Source organism: Trachemys scripta, chromosome 14, assembly GCF_013100865.1.
Source record: "Trachemys scripta elegans isolate TJP31775 chromosome 14, CAS_Tse_1.0, whole genome shotgun sequence".
Classification (NCBI taxonomy): domain Eukaryota; kingdom Metazoa; phylum Chordata; order Testudines; family Emydidae; genus Trachemys; species Trachemys scripta.
This window is the reverse complement of record NC_048311.1, coordinates 20,126,826-20,153,969: the sequence shown is the minus strand read 5'-3', so window position 1 is coordinate 20,153,969 and position 27,144 is coordinate 20,126,826. Positions and strand designations below refer to the sequence as shown.

At 43.9% G+C, this 27,144-nt stretch overlaps 2 protein-coding genes and 1 long non-coding RNA gene across 13 annotated transcripts in view; 2 read left to right on the top strand and 1 right to left on the bottom strand.

Annotated features, from left to right (window-relative positions):
• Positions 1–27,144, bottom strand: part of RECQL5 (RecQ like helicase 5) — a 56,701-nt gene that overhangs the window by 14,629 nt on the left and 14,928 nt on the right. Inside the window, exon 1 of one of the 9 annotated variants that reach the window (XM_034789784.1) lies at positions 8,545–8,682. The exons of 7 other annotated variants lie outside the window; for them this stretch is intronic. Coding sequence is in view for 1 of the 2 variants with exons in the window: in XM_034789785.1 (XP_034645676.1) it covers positions 13,429–13,480 (52 nt within the window). In the remaining variant the exon portion in view is untranslated. Of the gene's footprint in view, positions 1–8,544; positions 8,683–9,316; positions 13,481–27,144 lie in introns of those variants that run through there. One more of the 9 variants, XM_034789785.1, reaches the window with a different exon arrangement.
• Positions 7,318–18,946, top strand: SMIM5 (small integral membrane protein 5). 3 transcript variants are annotated; one of them, XM_034789788.1, is made up of 4 exons: positions 7,318–7,568; positions 14,248–14,482; positions 14,954–15,110; positions 17,254–17,534. In XM_034789788.1, exons 3-4 carry the CDS (start codon positions 14,984–14,986, stop codon positions 17,370–17,372), a joined length of 246 nt encoding a protein of 81 aa, XP_034645679.1. In that variant the 5' UTR covers positions 7,318–7,568; positions 14,248–14,482; positions 14,954–14,983; the 3' UTR covers positions 17,373–17,534. The 3 variants fall into 3 exon arrangements, 2 of the variants coding, with proteins under 2 accessions (XP_034645679.1, XP_034645678.1); XR_004648160.1 differs by lacking the exon at positions 14,248–14,482 and adding an exon at positions 18,796–18,946 and having other exon boundaries at positions 7,328–7,568; positions 17,254–17,498; XM_034789787.1 differs by lacking the exon at positions 14,248–14,482 and having other exon boundaries at positions 7,328–7,568.
• Positions 23,108–25,421, top strand: LOC117887313. Its single transcript, XR_004648161.1, has 2 exons — positions 23,108–24,599; positions 24,700–25,421. It is a non-coding gene; the product is annotated as an uncharacterized LOC117887313 (long non-coding RNA).

Sequence of the window (27,144 nt, the reverse complement as noted above, 5' to 3'; positions counted from 1 at the left end):
CAATGGAAGAGCCAGAGACGACATGGCTGTGGACTAGCCAACACTTTACTACCCAGCTTAAGGTAAGTCTGATTGAAAACCCACACGTTTTACTATTGACTTTTGTCAGAGCAGAGCCACAAGATGCAGCCTTGAGTCAGTCTCACAGAGGCCCCTTACACTTGCACTAGTTCTGGACTCTCGGATAAACATGTTCCATTTGATCAGTTTGGGGTTCTGCGATAAACATGTATTTAGATCAGTTTTGCTGCACTGATTTTGGATAGGTCCATTGATTACACAATGGTGAGCGTCTCATTTATTTTACGTTACGGAAATCACAGTGGTAATTCAAAGGATGATAGGGTAGTTCTTTTACCCAGTTGGAGCCTCTCAGCACAGGCAGACACTTGCATTAGCGGGGCTTGAGCTAGTGTGCTAAAAATAGCAGTCTGGACGTTGCCGCTCTGGCGAAGACTAGGGCTAGCTACCTGAGTTCAGACCCCGGGGGTCAAGCCTGAGTTGCCACAATGTCCACACTGCTAGTTTTAGCATACTAGCTTGAGCCCAGCTAGCGCAGGTCTGTCTACCTGGGCTGGGATGCACAGTCCCAGCTAGACATACCCCTTCCGGGGGACAAAAGAGATGGCCAAATCTCCATGAGGATTCAACAGGCACGTTAGTGAGCAATGAAAACCAGGCCATCTGCTCAGGCAATATTGCCCAACCAGTTATACTGAACTAGCAACCAGGCATGTGTGGGTGACTAGATTTTCCAGGGCAGACAGTTTAGCTCCTCAAGATGTGTGTATATTACAGTATTCAGATATATGCTCAGTCACTACAGGGACAAGAGAAACCCCCACATCCAAAGGCACCCCATGCTGGAACTGGTGAAAGCATCATCTGATTTGGCTAGAGAGGCGGAACCAGGCAGTCCTCTGTTCAGGTAGATGACGGGGAATGAGGACGTTTTTGAAACATAGGATTGCAATAACTGAACAAGCGGGCCAGGGCTGATGGGAAAGGTGGGGACAAGGGGATTATTTAAAGAAAAAATTAAAAAGTGAAACAAGATCCATATCCAACATCAACTAGTTCCATTTTCCACGTATATTGTATCCCCTTGTCTTTTAGACTATAAGCTCTTAGAAAGTGTCTTGTCTTTAACATATCTGTAGAGTGTCTAGGACTTGAAGCCCTGAACAAATAGTGATGTAACTCCTACACCGAACAGAATTGATTTAAAAATACCCACTTTAAAAAAAATCACCTACTACAAAGCAAGCAAGCTCTACACGTGTATGAGAATGCGAAGTATGTTCTTAAGGGAAACTCTATATCCCTTGTAAGCCCATGCTTTCAGTTTGTCTTCAAATTGCTCCTAGATAGTACATAGGATCATATTAATATATATCATGATACATTTTAGAATAGACAAGTGATAGTAGGAGTGCTGAATATACACCCACAATATTTGAAATTAGGGCTATAGATTAAGTGCAGTTAACTCACACAATTAACTCAAAAAAATGAATCATGATTAATCGCAGTTTTAATTGCATTGTTAAACAATAGAATACCAATTGAAATTATTAAATATTTTAGGATGCTTTTCTACGTTTTCAAATATATTGATTTCAATTACAACACTGAATACAAATTATACACTTCCCCCTTTTTATTATTATTTTGATTATAAATATTTGCACTGTAAAAATGGTAAATAAAAGAAACAGTATTTTTCAATTCACCGCATACAAGTACTGTAGTGTAATCTCTTTACCGTGAAAGGGCAATTTACAAATGTATATTATTTGTTACATATCTGCACTCAAAAACAAAACAATGCAAAACTTTAAAGCCTACAAGTCCATGCCGTCCAATCATTAAGACAAACAAGTTTGTTTACATTTACGGGAAATAATGCTGCCCACTTCTTATTTACAATGTCACCAGAAAGTGAGAACAGGCGTTCGCATGGGACTTTTGTAGCTGGCATTGCAAGGTATTTACGTGCCAGATATGCTGAACATTCATAGGCCCCTTCCTGCTTCGGCCACCATTTCAGGGGACATGATTTTATGCTGATGACACTCATTAAAAAAATAATGTGTTTATTAAATTTGTGACTGAACTCCTTGGGGGAGAATGGTATGTCTTCGGCTCTATTTTACCCGCATTCTGCCATATATTTCATGTTCGAGCAGTTTTGGATGATGACCCAGCACATGTTGTTCATTTTAAGAACACTTTCGCTGCAGATCTGACAAAACAAAAAGAAGGTACCAATGTGAGATTTCTAAAGATAGCTACAGCACTTGACTCAAGATTTAAGAATCTGAAGTGCCTTCCAAAATCTGAGAGGCAAGGGGGTATGGAGTATGCTTTCAGAAGTCGTAAAAGAGCAACACTACAGAATCCGAACAACCAAAAAAGAAAATCAACCTTGTGCTGGTGGCATCTGACTCTGATGATGAAAATGAACCTGTGTCGGTCCGCACTGCTTTGGATTGTTATCGAGCAGAACCCATCATCAGCATGGACGCATGTCCTCTGGAATCGTGGTTGAAGCATGAAGGGACATACGAATCTTTAACGCATCTGGCATGTAAATATCTTGCGACATCAGCTACAAAAGCGCCATGAGAATGCCTGATGTCGCTTTCAGGTGACATTGTGAACAAGAAGTGGGCAGCATTATCTCTTGCAGATGTAAACAAACTTGTTTGTCTGAGCGATTGGACTGAGTGGACTTGTAGGCTCTAAAGTTTTACATTGTTTTATTTTTTAATGCAGTTTTTTTGTACATAATTCTACATTTGTAAGTTCAACTTTCATGATAAAGAGATTGCACTACAGTACTTGTATGAGATGAATTGAAAAATACTATTTATTTTGATTTTTTACAGTGCAAATATTTGTAATAAAAAATAAATATAAAGTGAGCACTGTACATTTTGTATTCTATGTTATAATTGAAATCAATATATTTGAAAATGTAGAAAACATCCAAAAATATTTAAATAAATAGTATTCTCCTATTGTTTAACAGTGTGATTAATCGCGCGATCACTTTTTTGTAATCGTGCGATCACTTTTTTGTAATCGCTTGACAGCCCAAATTTTATCACAAAGGAGTAACATATTAAGCTACACATTTTTAATAAGAAAAACAGGAATGGAACATTAGAACATGGGTACAACATAGATGTTGGAACCTTAATTTTTGTAATCCTGCATTTAATTTATTTGTTGTTCATAGAGAGCTGGAGGAAATCCAGATCTATCTGACTTCCAGAGCTCGCATGCCCTCCCATAAGCTACTCAAGACCTATTTGCAGGGCTTTCAAGTATCAACAGCAGGGTTTCAATTTCCTTAAAAGCAAACAGTGCTCACTTAGGATACATCTACACTACAGTTGACAGCCTGCTTCGAGCTAGCACACTAAAATTAGTAGGGTAGCTGGGGGTAGCATGGGCAGTGACTGAGGCTAGACACCCAAGTACAAATCCGCCGGGATCCCCTAGATACGTACTCAAGTGGCTAGCCTATGTTGCTGCCCATGCTACCCCGGCTACACAGCTATTTTTAGTGCATTAGCTTGAACAGAGCTAGCGTGTGTCTGTCTATTCTGCTAGGACAGTGGTTCTCAAACTTTTGTACTGGTGACCCCTTTCACATAGCAAGCCTCTGAGTGCGACCCCCCCCCCCCTTATAAATTAAAAACATTTTTGTATATTTAACACCATTATAAATACTGGAGGCAAAGTGGGGTTTGGGGTGGAGGCTGACAGCTTGCGACCCCTCATGTAATAACCTTGTGAGCCCCAGTTTGAGAACCCCTGCGCTAGGAAGCACGCTCCCAGCTGCAGTGCAGACCTGCCCTTAGCTAGCTGGGAAGCAGTGACTAAGTGAAGTGCAGACAGACATTTTCTCAAGACACAATTTTCAAATAGCCATAACTTTGTTAAATCAAGCAGACACCAATCCTGAGTGAGGACTACATTTTTGCTACTTTCCTCATAGACCTGCTTTTGCTAAATCTAAAAAAGTGTGATAGGGATTTTTTTTAGAACAGGGAACATTTTCTCAAGTGCCTCACTTTCCCACACATCAACAACAGCTGCAGGGATTTTACTCAAAATCTTACGTGTTTTTTGTACTAGCATCCTGCTTACGAGCTTGAGTCACGGACCAGGACCCCACTGTGCTAGGTGCTGTACAAACACAGAACAAAAAGGATGCTCCCTGCCCCAGTGAGCATACAATTGAAGTACTTTAGTTCTTTTCTCCCCTCTCACACATGCACCACTTCTCTCTACTAGAGCCAGGCCATGGAAATGGATTAATGGCTAACTGCTTATTATTGATTTGTATATAGCATCTGATGTATTGTGTCTAGCACATTTTAGACACATACAATATAATGATGATGATTAATTTATTTACGCAGCACTTGGGAAACAGAGAAAAGCGTATTTCAGATGCCTGGCTTGCTTTTGAATATCTAGCCCTTGGTGCCAAGTCTCATCTTAAAGTTGTAACTCCCCCAAACAGTTCACAAGGTTGGGCCAAGTTCTGCTGTCAGTTACAAAGATGCAACTCCAGTGAACTTACTTCACAGGGCATCTGTGTAGCACAGCCGACTTGGGCTTGGCCTCTAACTAAAACACCACAAATGTAAAAGACGACTATTCTATTCTTAAAGAGTTGGGCGGGACCATTTTCTCTTCTCTACCAAAAGCACTCCAGCTGGCTTGGCAGCTTCAGCAGCAAAATGGTCACAGAGGGAAAAGAGGAAAAGAAGTATTTCCTCCATTAGAAACTACCTTTTAAAGGCAGGTCTGAATGGTGACATCTACAAACAGGTGCATGGAAAGGGGGCGGGGGCCGGGGGTTAAGACCGGATTCCTGGCCAGAAGATGGCAAGGAATCCAGCAGAGTATCTGTTGGCTCCAGGCATTTCAAGCAGACTCTGTTAAGAGTCCATAATGACTGCCTATTCATTAACTCTCTTGCAGCCCAGGGGTTTTGATTTACCAAGCAGAAAACACAGCCGAGAGCTGGTGAAGAAACTAAAGCAACAGGCTCCAAACAAGCTCAGTGCGAGTGTGTGTGCTGAAGTCAGAAGGAACACACTACTACCCAGGTAAGGGGATCGAGACAGTGAATTAATTGTACTATGAGCCCAGGTCACTGAAAGTTGAATAGGGGCTACTACAAAGATGGCTTTTATCCCCTGCAAAGCAGCACTGCTCATTCTGGTCCTGAATTCAGAGAAAGAGGTCTTTCACAACCAGGGGAAAAAAGGAGACACATTTGAGTCTCTCCCGCTACCCTTCCAAAAGAAGGGCAGGGTGCCGCAGGTCCTGCCACTGCAGCATCATTACAGAAATGTCAAAGGACTTCTGAGAGGCAGTTCTTTGTTTCTCAAAGAGAGAAAAAAGTGAAGGCATTATTCTCTCATTAGTCCGACACACACCACTCCTCTTGGAGTTAAGAGTAAAGCACATAATAGCGGCTGGTCATGCCTCCCTCCTTCCCCTCAGAGCTTTAGTGACAGGGTTAGGAGGGAGGGGAAGATGTTTGCATGTACATTTAACCCCCTAATACCAACAAACAAGATTTTGCCCTGGAATGCTGCAGCAAAGAACGGAGGAGCTCTGAAGCCACTGGTGTCCTGTTAACAGCCAAAACCTTAATGCTTCAGATGAAGGCAAAACAAATAAAATACAATAACTCCGCTATTTTACAAACACATTGGTAATTGAATGGTTCACAAAATTGAAGAGTTCATTAAACTAAACATCTCAATTGCAGCAGGTACAGTGCATAAGTTGCAGTATGATGCACTGTACCACTTTCTTCTTCAAACCACTGCAAACATTTCCAATGCACTGAAGGAATCAGAGTGTGAAGGAATGACGACTTGTTCTTCAGAGACATCACTTGTGTTATGTGATCTGTTTCCATGGCTGCGAAGCAGGGTTTGAATAACTGGTTGTTCATAAGAGTGGTGTTTGTAAAAAATAAATAAATAAAAATATCGAGGTTCTACTGTACCTAGCTAGTTGTGCAACAATCTACATGTTGGGATAGCCTTCCTCTGCCCCACAAGCAGTTCATTTATGCCTTGAAGCATGAGACTTGGTTATACCCATTATCTCAGATTACATTGTCACAAGTGTCCTGAAGTTATCCAGCCCTTTAAAAATCCAGCCATAGTATTTGTCTCTCTCCCTGCAGCAATGAGTTCCACAGGTTGACTCTGACAATTTTTTTCTAAATGTAGTCACCTTTCATTTCACTGAGAAACCCCCTTGATTTTGTGTTAATGGACAGAAAGAAAAGCAAACACTGATACATTTCAGTAACATGATGCAAAATGTTAGTGAAACCCTATCACTGCAGACAAGATGATAACGAGGATGTTCATCAGAGTTCAGTGCCCTGCCTCTCCTTTCTTTATGCCATCTGCTTTTGTCCAGTGAAGAATGTTTCAGCCCCTTATCTCCAACCAGAGAGGGAAGATAAAATACCAGGGAAAGGTGCATTTATCTTAGCATAGCTACTACGGGTCTCTGAAAAGATATTGCATCTCCAGTGAGATACACTAGGGAGGGACGCCAGGTCTGCTGAATAGGGATCCCAACCATTTGGGAGGAGAGGTCCTCTTGAATGGAGCAAACCACCAAGACAACTCAGGAATTAGTTAATAAAAAACAATTGTTCAGCTAGTTGCCAATTGCGGGGGGTGGGGTGGGGGGGCAGAAAGGCATCTTATGGGACCACACACAAGCAGAGTAAACAATGTATCAGTGGCAAGTAAGCCTCAACACTCCTTTGAGGCAGGTAGGTATTATTGCCCCCAGTATACAGAGGGGTAAATTGAGGCATCAAGAAATTAAATGACTTGGCCAAAGTCACACAGAGATACGTAGCAGAGCCAAGAAAATAACACAAGGCTCCTGCCTCCGAGTACCCCATCCTAACCACAAGATCATCCTTCTTTCCTCTTCTTTTCTAAAGGAAATGGCATTGTCATTTCATCCCCTTTATTCCCAGCTTCTTCAGAGAACACAAGAGAACAGTGCCTTCCCCATTGGGAGCCAGCAGGAAACTGGACAGCATAAAGAAAGTTAATTGCTTTAACATGCAACCGAACTATTGAAAGGAAATCAATATGACCCCAACCCAGACTACTCCAGCAAAAGCCGTCATTAATTGGAACAAAGAAGAGACCTAGCTGGCAGGAAGATGCATAGGAAGTTTCCAACAAGTGCTGGCACCGTGGGCTCCGCTCTAGACCGTTAGTACCAGTTGCCAGGCTCTGCTTGTGCTCACTTCTCGCCTCCCTCCCCAGCACACATGTAATCCGAAACCTCACATCTCCAGAACGACCAACAACAAAAAAAAGAGTCAGGCAGAGACAGCAGCTGGCTGTCAGCAGCAGAGTGGAGAGGAGCCAAGCGAGGAAAGAACCCCACGCCAGAGAGGGGCAGGATGGGGGGGAGAGAGCCGTGAAGTTTAAGAAGACAGAAAAACAACCACCGGAGGTGGAGGACAGTCCTGCGGCGCTGTTGGGGTAAGGCTGGGTTGTTGCCTGGGTTCATTTCCACCACAGCATCTCAATAGCAGGAGGATTCAGCTAGTCAGCGGTAGCTCACGCTTTTGTAGCTGTTTGCATGGCAAATTGTGCTCAGCCATTGAGCAGGGTTTGCTAGCCGGAATTTGGTTGCAAAGGACACTGGGGGGAGGTGGGGAGGGTGGTGAGAGCCAAAGGCTTTGAGGAGTCAGGAAAGCTGTGCTACAACAACAGAGTTTAACGAAAGCAGCGACTGCTCATTCTTATCACATGCATCAGGTTTGAAGCAGAAGGGAGTAACTTTTAGCTGATTAGTGACCATTTAAGGGCTGTATCTTGTGCTCACTTCTTCACTGGAGTTACATGGGGTGCATGTCAGTGCAGAACTTGGCCCTACCCATGAGCAGGATCTGCCACAGGGCATTCTTTGCAGAGGTGTTTTCATGTGTGAGTACTTCGTTTAGCCAGCAGCTTTGGTGACTCCTTGCTCAGTGGGAACTACCGACTTTGGCAAGCGTATGTCAAACCACAGCAAGCTCCAGCCAGGGAATTTTACCTAAAAGAGCTCCCAAGCTGGTGCTGAGTTTTATCCCCTAAACCCTGAAGCAAGCAGAATGCCCAGAAAACAAAACCCATTCAGAGAAACCAGCTTACTGTGCAAATTAATATAAACGTTGTGCCCAGTGGAAATAAAGGGGAAGCTTTTACCCAGCTTCCAAATGGAGATCAGCAATGGTTAACAGGAGCAGATTCTGGTCTGCTGTCCAAAACAGCACCAGAAACCCACAGCTCTGGCAGAGAACACCACGTCTCTCAGCCCATGTCCTACTGAACATGAGGCTGTGGGATCTGAGCACATTTTGATCAACACGGGAGGGAAATGAAATAGAGGAGAAAGAGCCCCAAGTGCACAAGAATAACCTCGAGCCAGCCTTGCTTCTAGCTACCAAAGTTCTCTCCCACCCATTTCCTTCACCATTTCTCACTGCCAAAGATGTAACCCCACGAGCCCCTCTGTTTTCTCCATCTGAAGCCAATTATTTCTCAATGCTGTTTGGAAGATTTCGTAACCCTTTGCATTGAGCTGACAAATGGTGTGTTCTCCAGAGGAAGCTCAAAGTTCAGCTGTTTACAAACAAGCAGAGAGAGAGAGAGAAAGCCAGTTCTCCCCACATGTAGCGCAGATAGAGGAATGTGAAGGATCAAGTACTTTTAGCCTCTCCTTCCATTTCCCGTTGGATCCTGCTTATTTGGAAAGGATGGTGCATCGTACCACTCGCCTGTCACGCAAAGAAAACTGCAGAACTGCTTGTGTAATAGTACTGTAATTACTGGGCCCTCCTCATCTCCTAACTAGTTTGAATTCCAGAGACTCATTAGCGGTTCCTTGAAGGGTCTGTGGTTTACATTTGTTTTTAAACATTACAGTTCAGATGGCTTCCAAACAGAAAGAACAAAAAAAAACACAAGGAAAAAAGTGGGAGAGAGAAAAACAAGGAGAAAAATAGGAGAGAGAAAAAAACAGGCCAAATTTTCCTTGCAGTGAAAGTCCTAAAGGGTTATGACTAGGGGCTTATCCAGCAGCGGAGGAGGAAAAATAAGCAATACGAAACATGTGTCTGGAAGTAGAAAGGCAGAGACATGGTTTACGTTACAGCTGTCACGTAGCACAGAGGCCTCTTAGCCTGTATCAAACATGACAGATCTATAGAAAGGCCTTTGCTGGAGGCCAAATGTACAGTGTACTAGCCATTCACCTTACAAGCAGAGACTTAAATCCAAGCAAGTGGGAGAAAAACAAAAAAAAAAGTGATAAAACAATGGATTTTAGTCCACAACACAAACCCACCACAACTGAGAGTCTGCTCAGGACAGTCCCAGGACTGGAATAGCCAGGGGAGCTGGTAGTCAAAATTGAGGTATCTTGGCAGAGTTGCCAGAGAAGTGCAGTGCCTGCCCATGCCCTTACTTGATACAAACTAATGCAGTCATTCCTCCCACACCATCCATTTCATAAGCTTCACACTTCACCCATCATTTAAATTGCTTCTTTCAAGGGATCAGAATTAGGTGCTTCAACTTCCTGGATTTTCCAGGTCCCTACAGCTAGGATGGATTCATTCAGTTTCTGAGTTCTGGACAGCACTGTGCAAATAAGGACCCAGGTGTAATGGAAAGCAGCTAGAGAATGTGTTCCCGATACTGTGATGAGGCATCTGGCACTGAGAAATACAAGGCTATTGGCAGAAAACCTGTATTTCCTGAAGTGACTATTTACTGGGCTTTCATAGACCTGGACACAGACACTCAAACATGGTACATCTCATTCTGTCAGCTGTCCTTGAAAACAGCTGTTCTAATTACTCAGTCTACTACAGAGCCGAGACCCAAGCAGCAGTAACTACAGAACGTCAGAGACCCCACTTGTTAGTTGCAGATTTATTTTGAATACAGCTTGTCCTTTCAGTAGGCAAGTCACAATCCCTGTGCCTCAGTTTCTCCCACCTGTAAAACAGGAGTAATAATAATGACCTATCAAGGCGCTTCATTCATTTACGATTCTCAGATGAGATGTGCTAGGGAAAGGTAGAGGATTCTTAAGAGTTTTATAGAAGTTCCCAACTCAGTGGTCTCGATTATCAATTTCAGACTCTTGATTGATATTTCAGGGGGTTCAATGCCTTCCCATGAACTTGTCACACATTAGTTAAATATGAGGTGATCAGGGCAGGACTGGGGCATCTTTACTGCTGCTGGGAAACCTAGCTCCAATAAGCGGACAAACTAGACTGCAGGCTATCTTGACTATTTGGGTACCCAATCAATTCTATTTTATAATCTGAAGGGGGGGGGGGGGCTTCAGATTTTTCAACCTTGGCTGACAAGGTCAAAGCTTTTCTCCCATGAAATTGAACCACAATTTACCAGTTTGTGTGCATGTGGGCAAAGGCTGAATTCTCTAGAGCTGGGAACTATTTTCTCCTGCCAGTGAATGAACTATTGGCCTCACTGGTTCTGACCTCTCCTGTTATGGACACAAGACTTGCTTGTGGGCTGTCGTGAAGATCATGCGGTTGGTCAACTACATCCATGTCAGCAAAAACTGCAGTAACAATGTAATATCGCTGGTGGATTTTCCCTATTTCTATAATCCCTTTAATCTCAAAGCATTTTGCAAATTTAAACTAATATATAAACCATATACAGGGATTATTTCATCTACTGCCAAAATGCACTTACTATTTAACAATGCACGGCAACATGACAATAGTTTAGGAACAGAAGTGGAAAAGATCTTATCCATTTGAAACCAGAACAATAATTCAGTACAGTACAAAGGAGCTACCACATTTAGAATTAATCCACGACACCACAGCTGAACACCTACTCTTGAGAAAGGTGCCACCAGACTCCTTGTTACTCTTGAGAAAGTGATCACAACTAGTCAGAACCTTTGTTTTAAGCCTCACTGGGAGGGCAGCACCTTCAGCAGTACAGTACCCCTTTTTCACCATGCTGGGGTGGACTTGGAAGATTCCCTGCCAAGCAACCAACACTACCTTCCTACAGCTCCTAAGCATTCCAGGGGTGTTTCCCATTCCAGTATTGGGCCAAATTCACCCTGCTTATCTTGTGTGACTTGATGGGAATAGATCATAGCACACAATGTTTGTGTTAATAGCTGCAGACAAGAAATCTGAGAAAACATCTTAAAGAAAACATTACAATGGAGTCAGAGATGAGTGTGTGACAACAGACAAACTCCTTGCTTGGGATCATCAGGTAGTTCCCACTTTCTGAAAGTGCCCCTCTTGTTGAGTTGTGAGGTCTCAAATGGCTGCCACTATGGGATGGGAGGTGAAGAGGATGCCGGTCTTCAGGCAGAATCAAAGATCAACATGACTAGGAAGTGCTGCATTAGAACTACATGTGCTAACAACAGCCTTCAACAACACACTCCCCAAAGCTTCATCTCAGACTTCGGAAAGCAGCAACAGCAAAAGCCTAGAAGGGTTTGCTTGCAAGAGGACATTGAAGTCAATCATTGAAGTCAATCACATTTCCTGACTTCTAGTCCTGTGCCCTAACCACAAGATCATCATCTCTCTCGCTCTTTTCCCCTCTGTGCAAACATACATTACTGAAATGGCACCAGCATTATGACTAACCCATGGCTTAGTCCTCAACAATAAGTTTAGCCTCACCTGCCCTCCTACCCTCCAACACACCTACTTCTCCACGCAGAGGATGAAAGCACAGAAGGGTGTAACTTGTTAAAGGGAAGGGTGTTTAAACTGTATAATTTATTATTCATGGAGACTGGACCAGTTTAAGCCAGATACCACAATCTGGGCCCTATGGATAGTCGACCATATTATGCAGCCTTCGCTCTTGGTTAAGGTCCAGCCAACTTACAATGGACATCAAAGATGTGACACACACAGCTGGTTCTCAGTCCCAAAAGGCTCTAGCCCAGGGTGGCCAGCACATCCCTCAGCCCACGCCGCTTCCCGCAGCCCCCATTGGCCTGGAGCGGTGAACCGCGGCCAGTGGGAGGCGCAATCAGCCGAACCTGCGGACGCGGCAGGTAAACAAACTGGCCCGGCCCGCCAGGGGCTTTCCCTGAAGAAGCGGTGGCCCGATTTTGAGAAGCACTGCTCTAGCCAAAACGTTCAACCTGAGGTGCCTAAATAAATGTTCTTATTCTCAGAAATGCCGAGCAGCCAGAATTACCAATCAAATCAATAAGAGCTGCAGATGCTCATCAGCTGAAAGTCAGGCCACTTATTTAGGTACCATACGGCTTTAGTCTATTAAAGCTAGGTGGAAAGATTTGGCCTCCAGGGCATTTATGGCAATTTGCACAGCTTTACCCAGCTGGCCCTGCAGGATGAATCTGCATTAAAAAGAAATAAGATAGTACTTTCTAGGCATCACCTTAACCTTAATCAGTAACAACCTGCGAGAGCCCGGAACACAGGCAGTGCCTTGCTGGTTTAAACTAACCTAACCCATGCGGCTGAGCTACATGCACTGCAAACCAAATGGACATCTTTATGCACTATTACTGTGCTTGTTCTCTTTCCAAGCAAGACTAATGCCTTGAGCTCATGGCAGGCTCTGCCTCCCTTCTAAAACAATATGGGGATCTAAAGATTTGATTTACTCAGTTCACTTCCCTGCAGTCTGAATAGGAGATCTGAAGATTTAATCCCATTGGCTACAATGTAGGGTTTTGTTGCTTTAAAGAGGAATTTCTCAGAAATGAACAGTCAGAAAAGAAGATGGTTGGAACCATAACTTTCGGGCTGCCATGGCAGGCTAGAGGGAGTGCTCCAAGCTGCCTGCCACAAAGCAGTTCAGGGTGGTGTTTGCTTTGATTTTTGTTTAAGTTTCTCTTTTCCTCCTCTCTCCCCCTCCGTTCCCCACCTTTTCTCATTTCTTCTTTGCGGCCTTTAGTTACAGCTGTGTGAATGCCAAGTCATAATAAGAAGGTTTACTCTGTGTTGCAAAGGCAGGAAATGTGTGGACATTCTGATTTTCTCCTGTAATGAGCTCCAAAGTCTTGCCGCTGTTGCCAGAAGAGTACTGGCTCCTGCTCTCATGTTCCTGTTCCCAGTGAACATATTACTGAGGGAGGTCAGCCGCAAAGAGAGACACCCAGTTGGAGAAACTGTGACATGGAGAGGTTGATTTGCCCAAGGTGAAACAGGTGCCATTGGTGGCAGTGCTTACTATAGAATCCAGGAACTCGATTTCCAGTTGCCTTCTGTAACCCCCAACAACATTCTATCCTTGGAAAGTAAACTGCCAGTTAAAGTGGGGGCTTCAAGCCGTCTGGGGGACTGCATCTCCAGTATCACACAGAGATCACCAGCGGCCAAACTGGTTTCTTCTTATCATCTGAAATGCTGTAAAGTAATGGAGTGAGAATAACATCAGCTACTTTCCCTTGTAAACAAGAACAGAGTAGTGGAACTGTATCTTCCACAGAGAGATGTCCGTTTTAATAATCATCATTCGCTCTGATCTTCTGTACCACCTTTCACCTGTTACTGTAGGTCTTCTGCAGCTTCTTTGAAAAACAAGCGTACTAAATGAATTAATCGTTATAACTCCTTTGTGATATCAGTAAGTATCATTGCCCTCGCTTTATAGAGAAGGAAGTGGAGGCACAGAGAAGTTAGGTGATTTGTTCAAGGTCACAAAGTGAATTGGTGGCAGAGCTAGGAATAGAACCCAGTCCTTCCCATGTGCTAATCTTTAGGGAAAAATCCTGGCCCCACTGAAGCCAATGGGAGTTTTACCACTGGTTTCGGTGGGAGTAAGATCAAGTCCAAGGTTAGTTCTGAGCAATTTATATAATTGGTAGAATGGAAGACGACAGACACAGTTTTTTGTGGGGGATGGGGAGCAGAGGCAGGGAGGAGAATAAGTGGAAGAGTGATCTACACTAGGGTCTAAAGTCAAACAGATCTCTGTGGCATTTGTTCTCCCTTCCTCCCCTTTCCCCTCTCGCCCCCCATATACACAATGCATGGAAGTCTAAATCCCCTAGTCAGATTAGATGTCACTACATTACTACAAATGTGTGGTCAAACAGATGTATATTTATCTTACCGGGTACAAAAGTCACAGTCAGCTGTATAAACTTAAAGCATTCATGTCTCCTAAATAGGTGTGGATCAGTCAAAATTCACAATATCACCATACACCACCAGCCCTAGAAACCAGAAATGTGACATGAATATTACACAAGGGTGCTATGATAATGGAAGCACTCACAAGGTGGCTTGCTGCTGCTGGAGCGCCAAGAAACCTTAAAAGGGAGCGTGTGTTGCGTTACACAGGGGAAGACAATTTTGTATACAGAATGCAGCATCGTGGGCATGATTTGGGACACACATTCTCAGGTTAGCAAGTGAAAGTCAGCTTATTTTCTGGGAGAACATGAGCTTGGACAGTTGAAAAGCAACAACTAATTTTTCCCTTGTGGAAATCAGCCAGCTTTAATGTCATCCCATACATAGCAGGCTGAGAGGGAACACCATATTTTTGTCCTTGCCCAACTGTGCAAAATCCTTTGGCTTTTTAAAAGCGGTGAAGCAGAGCCCAGATGGAGAGTATACCCACAAACTGATCTGATACAAAGCCAGAGTGTCAGCTAACTCCAGATTTGAATAAAAGCAATGTCAGGATATGCAGATAGTTAAAATCCCTCCTCCTTAGCTACTGGGAGCAAGGGCTGAGACCGGATAAACGTGTTTTACTTGTGATCCCAAATTAGCTCCCTAAAGAAGGCTGTTTGTTTCCCTAGTGTTAATAATATTGACAGTAAAAAGCTTCATGCGCACTCTCTCTTTCTTTCTTTGGCTTTTCTCCAGTGTAACACAACGTGACCAGTGCTGGCCAGGATGTCTTCTGAAGGCTTTCTGAAGGAAATACAGACCATTGGTGAGAAGTTCCTGCTTAAGCTCCAGAAGCTGCCCAAGGCTGAACCCGTGGAGATAGTGTCATTTTGTATTATCCTCTTCTTTATCGGTAAGTACGTGGAAGAGTGCTAGGATCCTATGTGCTCGTTGTTGCCTGAACCTCTCAGATCTCGTAGGCTGGCAGGCTGTGCCGAGGATTTTGCTGAAAGCAGGTGTGTTCTGCAGCTGTTCTAAAGAATGTGATTCTCTAGCTTATTTTCTCCCACAAATCCATTCTGATGGACGTGAATTTGAGCACTCAGGATAGGACCAGACCGATGGCCCTGAAGAATTCATTCCTGTTTATGTACAGAACATATAGCATGGGGAGTAGCAGTGCAAGCTTCCCCCATACCATCGCCCCTGAACATTGATCTGGAGGGAAGCACGCTTGCTCTCGCTGTGAGTAAATCCCAGAGTCACATCATGTGTAAATGTTTTGAGGAGTAGAAGGAGAGCATTTGTGAAGAATGGTATTAGTGTATCTTGCCACCAGACAAGACACTCAAGTCTGGGATTGCCCCCATTACTGCTGCTTCCTAGAAACTGGCACACTTTAGTGGACACATTTCTTTTCCTGGTGTGAACAGAAAGAGTGCCTTCCCCTTGAAGAGGTTAGCTCATGGAGTCACCCTGTCATGGAGTAACTGGTGTTGGAGAAGGGGGAATAAACAGCTGTCTGGTCAGATGGAGAAAGTTTTTTTAAACAGTGGAAAAGTAGGAAGAGGAAAGGTAGGAACCCTTGAGTGAAAGGAAAAGGGGGGAGTTTGCTCGCAGTTTGAATGCCAGGGGGAAGGGCGGTGTCCACCACAAAGGGATCCCTCCCTCAGCTGGAATTTGGAAGCAGGTATATCTGCTTCTCATAGGCCTTGGCTACACTGGCAATTCACAGCGCTGCACTTGCTGCGCTCAGGGGTGTGAAAAAACACCCCCCCCCGAGCGCAGCGAATGCAGCGCTGTAAAGCGCCAGTGTAATCAGCACCTGCAGCGCTGCACGCTCGCTCGCAGCGCTGCAAGCTATTCCCCTCGGAGAGGTGGAGCTCTTGCAGCGCTGCAAGACAGCTCTCGCAGTGCTGGCGGCGCGACTACACTCACGCTTCACAGCACTGCCGCGAGTGTAGCCAAGGCCATAGACACAACTGGTTTCCCCACTGGGTCTGGTTACCTGGCAGCCTGTCAATGGATTACACTTAAAGGAACAAACACAATGGGTGTTATGTAACACTTACCGCATCACCCTTATCTCTTCCAGAGAAAGGTATTAATCCCAACCCCATTTTGACCATCATCCCTAACAGGATCCTGGCAGTTCAACTCTTTGTTTTTAAAGGGAACCCTATAGTTGACACTATATATAGTTTGGACAGATAGTGGCTGGGTGGTGATGGTGGCCCATGAAATACAGGGGGTCAGACTAGATGATCTGAGAGTTCCTTCTAGCCTTAAATTCTGTGACGAACAAAAATATAAGCGCCTACTAGTTTACCAGTTTGGAAGAAAAAAAACCCCAAAGTTCTGAATACCTGTTATCATTATGTTCCATTCTGATGCTTATGCTCAAATAAATTTGTTAGTCTCTAAGGTGCCACAAGTACTCTTGTTCTTTTTGTTGGCATTAAAGTCACTTTTCTTAAGAGATGGGATGAGAACACTGACTTCACAGACAAATCCCAGCTCTGGTAACTGTTCCCTGCACACCTTAAGATTCCCCCTGTAATTTCATCTGAATGGACACTGTTCTTCACTTTCTACCCTTTAAAGCCACACAGCACTACACAGCTGATGCATTTCACTCCAGAGGAGGCTGTCCTAAGAGGGGTGGAGGGATTCCCATTAGGCCTGATGCCCCAGGACTTATGAGCATATAACTTCCAAGAATGGCAATGGGAATTTTTCATGTGCAATTACTGCATCACAGGACCCACAGTCTGGAAAGTATTTTAAGATCCTTTGGAATTAAATGTGCTGTATAATGTAATTATAAATGTTATTCTATAGCTTTAAGGTTATTTGCTCACATACTGATAAGCCAACATTGTTGGAGATAGTACATTATGGCAAAAAAAAAAAAAAAAACACCTGCCCAGAAATAAATCCAACATTTACAGCAGAGCTTCCAGGAAATTGTGCCTCTTCAAGGCACTGCAAAGTTGGTCTGTTTTTATTCTTGTAAGATCTTGTCAGAAGCCAATACTCTTCATTTCTCTCTTCAGTTACTGTGCTGTCACTGATGACCCTAGCCTGCAGCTGTTGCTGCTATCGCTGCTGCTGCAATGGAAGCCCTGATCAGAGAGGCAGGAAGATCCAGATCCAGCCAACTGCTCATGTGTGAAATGCATCAGGAGAAGACAGTGAAAGAGGACATAGGAGCCACTGTGGCTGAATGGCCTGGGAATGACCCTCTCTACACTAACCCTCTGAACGGGCTGGTGGGAGTGAATGAGAATACGCTGCAGAGGTAGGGTACGTCTTCACTACCCGCCGTATCGGCGGGTAGCAATCGATTTATCTGGGATTGATATATTGCGTCGCGTTAAGACGCGATATATCGATCCCCGAACGCGCTCACCGTTGACGGGGGAGCCGTGGCCATCGATCCCGTGCCGTCTCGACCCCAGGTAATTTGATCCAAGATACTTCGACTTCAGCTACGCTATTTGCATAGCTGAAGTTGCGTATCTTGGATCGATCCCCCCCCAGTGTAGACCAGCCCGTAGGGTGACCAGATGTCCTGTTTTTAAAGGGACAGTCCAGTTTTTTGGGGACTTTTTCTTATATAGGCGCCTGTTACCCCCAACCCCGATTTTTCACAGTTGCTATCTGCTAACCCTATGCAGAGGAGGAAAGTGGATCATAAGATGGACTAGGTTGTTCTGCAATGATCACTGCCTGGGTCTGTGATGTGGCCACATAGGTAACAGTATTCTGACATCCTTGTCTCCTTGCCATAGAAAGAAACAAAAACAGACTTTTCCCAAAGCGAACATTGCAGCTGGGCTGGCAGAAAATTCCAACAGGCTCTCTCTTTGTGAGCAAAGAGCAGCAAACCACAAAGAGCACATGCAGACTGCCCCGGGGTTAGGAAGGTCCCCTCCTCTCTTGATAAATGACCTAATCCAGTGAGGTGGTGCTGGGCACTAGCAATTCCTACTGTCATCACTGGAGATATCCATTACCAGCACCCGTCAGGATCAAGCCCAAAGCAAGTATGGCTTTTCCTTCCCTGTTCTACTTTCTTTAAAACCATGAGTAATAGAGTACGTGAAATTTAACAGAGCCGTCCACTCAGAGCACAGCATGACATGAACTTTCAGCTGGCACATGATCTCAGAGACTGGAAGTACAGTTGGCATCAAATGCTCCCTGCTTTTATTTTCTCAGTGTTACAAAGACAAGAAAACTGCCAAAGAGGAAAATAATTAGACTATGTGCAATATCCATCATACACTGAAGGATGAAGGCAAGAGGGGAAAACCCTAACACAAATTGTTTTGTTTGCTTGCCCAGCCAGTAATCATTTTTAAAAAAAAGGTTTTTATTTAGATCCTTCGCTTCCATGAAAAAGTGTTGCTTTTTCTGCATATTGCAGGGTGAGTGTTCAGTACAGTGCATGGGGCACTGAAGCAGATGTACAAATCCCCATTATTATTCATGGGAGTAGCATGCCTCGCTCCCTGCACTAAAGAAGGCCGGTGTGTAGTTTATATTAACGGCAGCACATGTTTAAGGTATATTTATTCACACATGTATTTCAGAGAAAGAATATACAGTGAGGGCAGTGTTAATTCAGGATATACGTGCAGCAGCTGAGAGATGGCATCATGACAAGTGGTGGAGCAAACTGGAGCCAAACAAACTGTACCGCTAAAGTTAACAAGTGCAAATAAATACCTTTTCAACACTGCAGCCACTGTGTAAATTTGGTTTATAGTCCAGGGAACTTAAGGAAGTTACGTGTGTATAAAGTCTGCAGCATTGGGCCCATTTGTAATTAAGGGTAGGAAAGGAGAAGAAAAACTACTCCCCTTTCTCAGTAATCCGTTAGTTAAAAGGGGTTTAATTTTTAAAACTGAAAGCAATTATGCCACAATATGAACTGATCACCTTTAAGAGAAATTAAAACAAGCCCATTTGGAGTTAAGAGAGTGTAAACAAATCTTCTACTCGCATTTTTACTACTATGATTGAAACGGCCAAATGGACTACATACATATCTACAGTGCCAGAGTTCAGCTAGGTGGGCTGAGTTACAAAGCTTTGAATATGGTGCTTTTTTAACACTTGCTGACACTTCTGTAAAAAGGGGCAATGAAAAGAGGAAAAATATTTAAAAGAATCCCTTACCTAAATTACTAAGAGCACCCTAGATTATTAACAATATCCTCTGTGTGTGTATGTGTGTGTACACACACACACACAAATACACACACACACAAAATCAACTAGTTTACTTTTCACCACTTGTGTTGTTTAGCTTTTTGTTCTTCACTCAATTAGATTTGTCCATTTTGCATCTGAGTTCATTCTCATACTTTGGAACAATTCTGGAAGCTGCCAACAATGCAGAGGAATGCTTAGATTAAGAAAAAACAATACCGCAGCATTTCAATTGTGCAAAAATAAAATGCATTTTAATAGATAATGGGGATAGTTTGTTTTTTAAGAGAATTAAAAATGTTGGACCTAACTTGACAGGGGCCATTAAAAGTTAAATAATAATAATGCTCCACTGCTATAAGCTAGCCACACACAAAGAATAAAAGTTATATTTAGACTGAAGTGCCCAGCCTTTCCATTTGGCTGTCACAATGCACATGGTAGAAGCAAAACTTTGCATCTCCTAACAAAGGAATTGGGACAACTAAGCCCTAGTGTAGTATCAGTTTAATGTAATAAACTTTCATAGATATAGTGCACCCTCCCACAGAAGATCTCCAAGTGTTTTACAGACATTAGAGAGACAAAGCGGGTGAGGCAATATTTTTTACTGGACCAACTTTTGTTGGTGAAAGAGACAAGCTTTCGAGATTCACAGAGCTCTTCTTCAGGTCTGGAAAAGGTAACCAGAATGTTACAACTAAATACAAGGTGGGACAGATTGTTAAGCCATAAGGGGTTAACACTGAAGGTGTTGTAAAGGTTTCCTTGGAGGACCAGGGCTGATAAGTCAGATATGGAGTGAACACTCTGCGAAAAGTATTCGCCCACAGGTAACAGGGTATTTTTATCCAATAGAAGATACTACCTCACCCACCTTGTGTCTCTCTCATATCCTGGGACCAACATGGCTACAACAACATTCCAGACATCAGGGAAGTAACCCTCACACTAGGTACATCTGTGGTTATCCCTGAGGCACAGAGATATTAATTGACTGCCCAATGGGAAACTTGATACATCCTCACTTATAAGGATGAGCTTTTTGTTTCTCAATTAACTAGAAACCTAGACCTACATAACTGTGACCAATGAAACCGCACTTACTTCTTCCCTACCCCCAGCCAGGCAGTGGCTGTTATGGAAATGAATAGGATCCTAGCATGAAGCGTTTCACCATCATGGAGCTGCCTGTGCTAATGCAGTCATGGTGGCTGTCACAAGGAGGACACTGCAGTGAGGAAAAACTCACCTGGAGTGACAGTGGGTACTTGGGGACTGCTATAAGCAAGCCCATATTTACCAGCCCTTATCTACACAGGCATAGCAACAAGGCTTAAAATACTGACCAAGAGCAGCAAGAGGAAGGCCCCTGCCTTATCTCCACCACAATATGTTCCCGAATTAGCATCAACCGGGAATTAAAAAAAAGGGAGGGATAGAAAGAGCAATAGGGAATTTAAACACTCGCTGAAGACAGCCTGAAACCAAGATCATATTTCAGACCAGGGGAATGGTGTCCTACCAGCAGGTGCCATGGACACCCCACCCTCGCGAGAAGACAGCTATTATGGGCTCGGTTCTGCAAAGCGCTGAGGTGCTACTTGCTCTTTCAAGCACGTGAGCAGTCCCCTCAAAATTAGTGGGATTACTTACATGCTTGGAATTCAGCAGATGCTTAAGTACATGGCGAGATGGGGTCTAAGTCCCAGTGCACAAAGAATTTCAGGCGATGCCACAAATACTAGTTCAACTCACTGAATTTCTACAGTTTATGATTGGCTAATATACACTGGACCAGTTCCACCTGCACACCACACACACATTTCTAGTCTCTGGGCTTAAAATAATCTACAGATAAAGTGGATGGGAGCCACAGGCAGATTTACCCTGCGCAGTGTTGGATCTGGGGTGCCTCCTTGCTCAGATAGGAGAAGGGGAATTTTTTTTAAGTCCAGCAAGCACAGGCAGAGAATAACTCTTTTCAAATGCAGAAGCTTTTGTAAACGTGCAACAGCTGGAGTTAGCATGGAAGCAGGAAGTGCAAGATGCACGCGACGATTGCCTTAGTCTTCCATGACGCAGCTGTCATAGTTTTCTTGTTACGCAATTTTCATTTTGGTAAAGTGGAGTGTGGTCACATATCTTACATAAAAGCTTCTACTCACCAGATTAACCCTCCCGCTTTAGAGTGCTAAACTGACCTCAGTTAATGCTACTTTTGATCAGACTGTAGGATCTGACGGTGAGCAACAAGTTCACCTTCCCTTCTCCCCCATGCCCCTGGAGCCCTCTACTTGTGTAATCTTCCTGTTCCACTTTAAGAAAGCAACAAAGAGTCTATTTGATTATAGCTATCCCACAGTGCAATTGCTCTGTAAGGGACTACTCTGCCTGTACGGTTACAAATTGATGAAGATACTGATTGGAAGTGTGGCCTTGTTTAACACACTTCTAAAAAGGGAGGAGTAAGGCCTGGTCTACCCTGAAAGATTAGATTGACTAGGTCATGCAGGGCTGTGAAGGGGAAAAACACCTTCTGTTCACGTAGGAAGCATCCCCATACTATGGCATTACAGTGGCACAGTGCTGTAGCTGTGCATTGTAGACATGCCCTGTGTTTCTAAACTGAGCTTGGGATACCGACTTCTGTACATAAATCAGAGATTAGAGCCGAATCCCCTCCACCAAGAGTGAGGTTGTGAGCTACCACCTGACCCAGCAGCTACAAGAACTAGCAGGTCCTCTCAGGTATCAGTAAGGCTTTTTTGTTGGAATGGAAGCCTGCAGCAAGATGCAGGTAGGGAAAGGAGGAAAGAAAAGAAGTTTGATTCAATCAGTGTCATGTGGAGACCATAAAGCAAAAGATCAGTGGGATGAATTATAGAGAGGAAGGGTTGCTACCTGTCGCATTGTTTCCTACGACAGTCTCACATCATACAAGTAAGACTTGCACGACATTGAAATGTTCAAAAATATCCTTTGGAGTAGCATCGAGTCAGGACATTGCATCATGATGGGATGACAAACATGGCCAAATTCAGACCTGGTGCATGCATATGCAACTCGACTTCACACCATGTCTGAACCTGATCCAATCAATTTGGCCCAGGGCCAGGACAAACTTTTAAAGGCAGCAACTCTAGGGCTCTACCAAAGTGATGAATGTTTTACTCCATTGGGGAAAAGGTTCATATTGCCAACATACCCCCCCCTCAGGCTCTCTCACTGGCTGGTGCTTGATCAAATAGATCAAGGAGTAACAGCATTGATCAGGGGCCACAACTTTTAATCACAAGTCACACTGCAATCAAGAGCTGGATACATGATACCTACCATTTCCCTCCACTACCTTTCCAGCAGGACTACTCCAATCGAAACACACACAGACACAAATAAGGCTTGGGAGTGCTGAATCATGGGCAAACCACGGCTCTGAACTGTACAATCAGACAAGCCACAGATAAGCCTCACCACCCTTCCAGAAAGTCTGCAGCGGAGACACAAAACACTGCCACTGTTGTTAATAATTTACTAAAGTACAAACAGGCAATTCCCACAGAGAGTCCGCCCTTCCCAGGCACACTGAAGAGGGACCTCTCAGCAGGCCGGGATCTTCTGCAGGACGTACAGAGAAGGCACCAGTGGCAGAAGGCACATACGCTACATCCACAGCAGTTTCAGGTAATAGTGGAACCATCCACAACTACTTCGTTTCAAGGCTGACTACATTCAGAGGAAAGATGGCAGCTTTGAGGTATCCAGTCAGACTGTATTTCTTCCCTCGGGCTTGGAGGAGACCTATTTTGAGGCTATCGATGCTGTCACTATTTTAGAGGGCGAGGAGACTGTCCCAGAGGGTCTGCATGCAGCTTTCTCAGGGCTGAACTATCCAGACAGGCCCTTTGTCACTACATGTCTAACTGCAGAGTTATAAAGGACCCTGTTAAAATGATCTGCTGTGATTCCAAAAACCAAAGCATTATCCAAATACTTTGGCTGCTGGGGCAGAAGTAAACAACAACTGGAGTGTGTTTCTGAGATTCTAGCGGGCACCGCTTTGTGAGGGTGAAATTAACTTCACACTGTCTAACCCTTTTCCTTTCATGCAGTATTAACGGCAGAAATGCAAGGGGAGGGGGCTAGTACAGGTATAAGTAGACTGAAATCATTTAGTGAGGTGTTGTCTCCCTCTCCCCCACTCTTTGTATTAGGTCAGGATAGCAGTCGCTCTGACGGAAGGAGGAATAATCCATCCATCCTTTCATTTCTCACTGAGGTGTATAAAGCAGGGAAGCATTAAAGCTTCTTGCAAAGAGATGTCTGATGTTATTTAAATGGTGTAACAGCATGGCTGTGAGCAAGGCAACGGGCAAGATGGCATTGAATGAGCAAGCGTGTGGAGCCTAGTGAGACTCCAGATTAAATTATGTCAATAAAATAAAAATATTTTAGTTGCAGTTTAACACCATTAGTGAGAAAGTGGGCGTGTGCACACATGCATGTGTTACTGTTAACGAAATGGTAAGGTTTGGGTCAAAGACGGGAGGAAAAGCTAAAACTAACACTCTGTGCATAACACCTGCAGAAGGAGAAACGTTTGCATGGAGGTAGCTGGGCTGTTCTAATTGCTTATCTTTTTGTATTAAACGAGAAGAAGGATTAATCCTTCATTTGATAATGTGCCTGCAGAACAGATTGCTTTTGCTATAGGGGTACAAGAGCATATGTCCATGTCTGGTGTACTCCCATGACATAAGAGCCTAACTTTTTATTTTAAAAGGGCCACATCCTCAACTGGTGTAAACCCAAGTATCTCAACTGACTTCAGTGGCGCTATCCTGATTTACCCCTGCTGAGGATCTCGTTCAAAATGTCTTCTGCTCTGACAGACTTGCTGTGGTCACTGATTTTTATTATATTCCTTTTACATCCAGACTATACAATCCTTATGCTGACGATTCTGACAAAGCCATGACTGTAGCTGCACCCGCAGACATGGCTAAAATATTGGGAAAATAAAACCCCACTGCTGGAATAATTAATCCCTGAACAGAATTTTAAGGGCAGAATCTTCTCTGGCACAGACCACTAGACAGTTCTTTGGTGTTCTAGATTCGGTTTATGTTCATGGGATTGGTTTCTCTAAAGAGTGACTGCACCTTTTGAAAGAACAATGCCAGTAAGTGTGTAAAGGGTATGTGCGTGCATATATCTATTGAGGCAGTAGAGAAGGTAGACAAGTATCAGACACTCATCTGGTTTCCCCACTCTAATTCCAGGAGGGGCGGGCCAGCATGTCGTCCTCAACACAAATGGCTTCCCCAGTTCTGGAAAACTTGAAGAGTTGCATTCTGACAGATGATTGGGCTCTTGCAGGACTAGTGGTGATTGGGTCATTCTGCACAGTCTTCATTGCCCTCCTCTTGTTCGCTGCCATCTTTGGCTGGTGCTCAGCTCCAAAGCGTAAATCAAGTTGCATATAAACAACAAGGACAAGAGTGGGGCATTTCAAGAATACCACAACCAGGCAAGAATTGGCCCATCCACGAACAGTTTGATCAGGTCAAAGGGAAGCTTCATCTTTTATCCTTCTTGTGTGGTTAATTCTTCACACACAGACTTGAGGCACTCGCAATCTGACAGCCCGCATATAAGACTGCACCTGCAAGGGAGGCCCTCATGCTGTTGTGTACTCAATTACAAATCTCGACACACAATGCAATCTCAATTCAGGACCATGTGACCAGCCAAACCTTACAGTCAAGATATTTGCTTGCTTGAACTTTTCCCCGACAAGGAAAATTACTGGGTTACTGCCATTCTGAAGCTGGAAGAGACCCTCAAGTAACCCCACCACATTCAGATGAGGAAGGAAATAGCCCCCAGATCAAAAGCTCATCTCGACCCTTCTATGTGAAAAGCTTTTTCGTTAAAAGAACCTGATGCAACGTTCTTCTGCTCTGGTTACATAACAACCTAAAATAACATGCGTGCAAGACAATCCAAGTGTCTCTCTCTCCTCCTTTTGTTGTAATTTAGGACCTCACAAGGTCAGGGTTTTTGTTGTTTTGGTTTCTGGAGGTTGGTTTGTTTTTTATGAAAGTGGGTAGAAAAACCTATTAGTTTAAAATAAAAAAAAACTGGATAGCAGAAAAACGTGATGTTTCTTTGAACAGTCTCTTAATAAGGGTTTCTAGCTAGTCGGAAGTTACAACATGCAGCAGACAAACCCAAGGAGGGATCCTGCAGTGACACCTGCAGTAAAGATCACCCTGGGATGAGATGTAGCATGAGAAATTTCAGGGGGTAGTGGGGATTGGTGAAATTAGGGAAGGGAAGATTTTGAAGGGGTTGGGGGGGGGGAAAGTGAGATTTATAATTGGAAGCTACTTTCAGCCTTAAATATAGAGTGGTCAGCATCCCCGTCCCCCCTTAACAACAGTGCAACAAGAAAAGGGTGATTTTACTTTTAAATGCCCCCATGGAACTGAAGAAACACTATTCCTTTTTCCAATAGTCTCCGCTAAAGAAAATCTATTTTTCCAGGTAAAGTATTATTACATGGGTCTGCCACATACAAAGTTCCCTAGCACATACCCATTGCTTTACTGCTGCAGCGGAACAGCACCAGGGAGAGTCATCACTGTAAAGAACAGCCAGGCTCCCGTCACTCTAGGGTGGGAGATGTAAGTCAAGATGACGGAGCAATTACATGAACCTTAACTAACCCAAGTTCTGGTACTAACACTTACCCTAGAAAGTCCTGCTATAACTACTGATGGCTTGTGCAAAATTAGTTTGGCAGTCTCAGCTGAGTTCCCAGTGCACAAGTGTCCATTGCAACCAGCTGCGACAAAACCCTTGCTAGAAATCTCAGTAGAGAGCTCACGGAGTAATCAGAGAGGGAAGCTAAGATATCGTCTCCCCATAGCTATTAAAAAGGACTTCTCATTTCAACTGGCAACAGAAGCAACACAGAGGCAGCCAGCTGGCTACTCTAGGTACGACCTAAAGGCATGCAACAGCAGCTGAAGATTGACTTAGCTGCATAAACTGAGCAAAATATTAGAGCGTGGTGCCTCACAGCAGACACCTAGTGGAGTCACCTTAACTGCAACCAATCAAGCATTGTTTCAAGGGCATGCCAATTATTCTGACATTTGGGCCAGACCTCAGGGCAACTGGTAAAAATCCTTCATAATAACCTGTTCAACAGGTCTTGTTCTCTGTCAAAACATGACTGAGGGCAACGCCCTCACCAGGACTCCAGCAATGAGAAAATAAATATTCCCGTTTCCACCACTGAATCCTGACAAAACCACTCTGGATGCAGAGCCACATAATGAAAATGGATGCAAGGCTATATGTGGGAGGGAGGATATTCATTTCCCAGTTTGTAAACATACACTGCTCTCTTATTGGGAAAATTAAGGTCTTGCTGTCTCAAACTAGTGGCACATAGTAATTTGTTACAATTACAGCCTTCTCGGATTTACAGTACACTATTTGTAACATGTATAGTGGTTACAAGTCTGCATTTAGGTTCCCCAACTTGGGCGTGTGCGTGGTATGGGCTTGATCCTGAAAGGTGCTGAGCACCCTAAACTCCTGTTGGGGACAACAGGAATTAGGGACACTTAGCATCTTGCAGCATGGAGCTCTTTTGAGTCAGAGGCAAACATTAAAGCTAATTGCTTCTACACCAAGATGCTGGGTTTTAGATC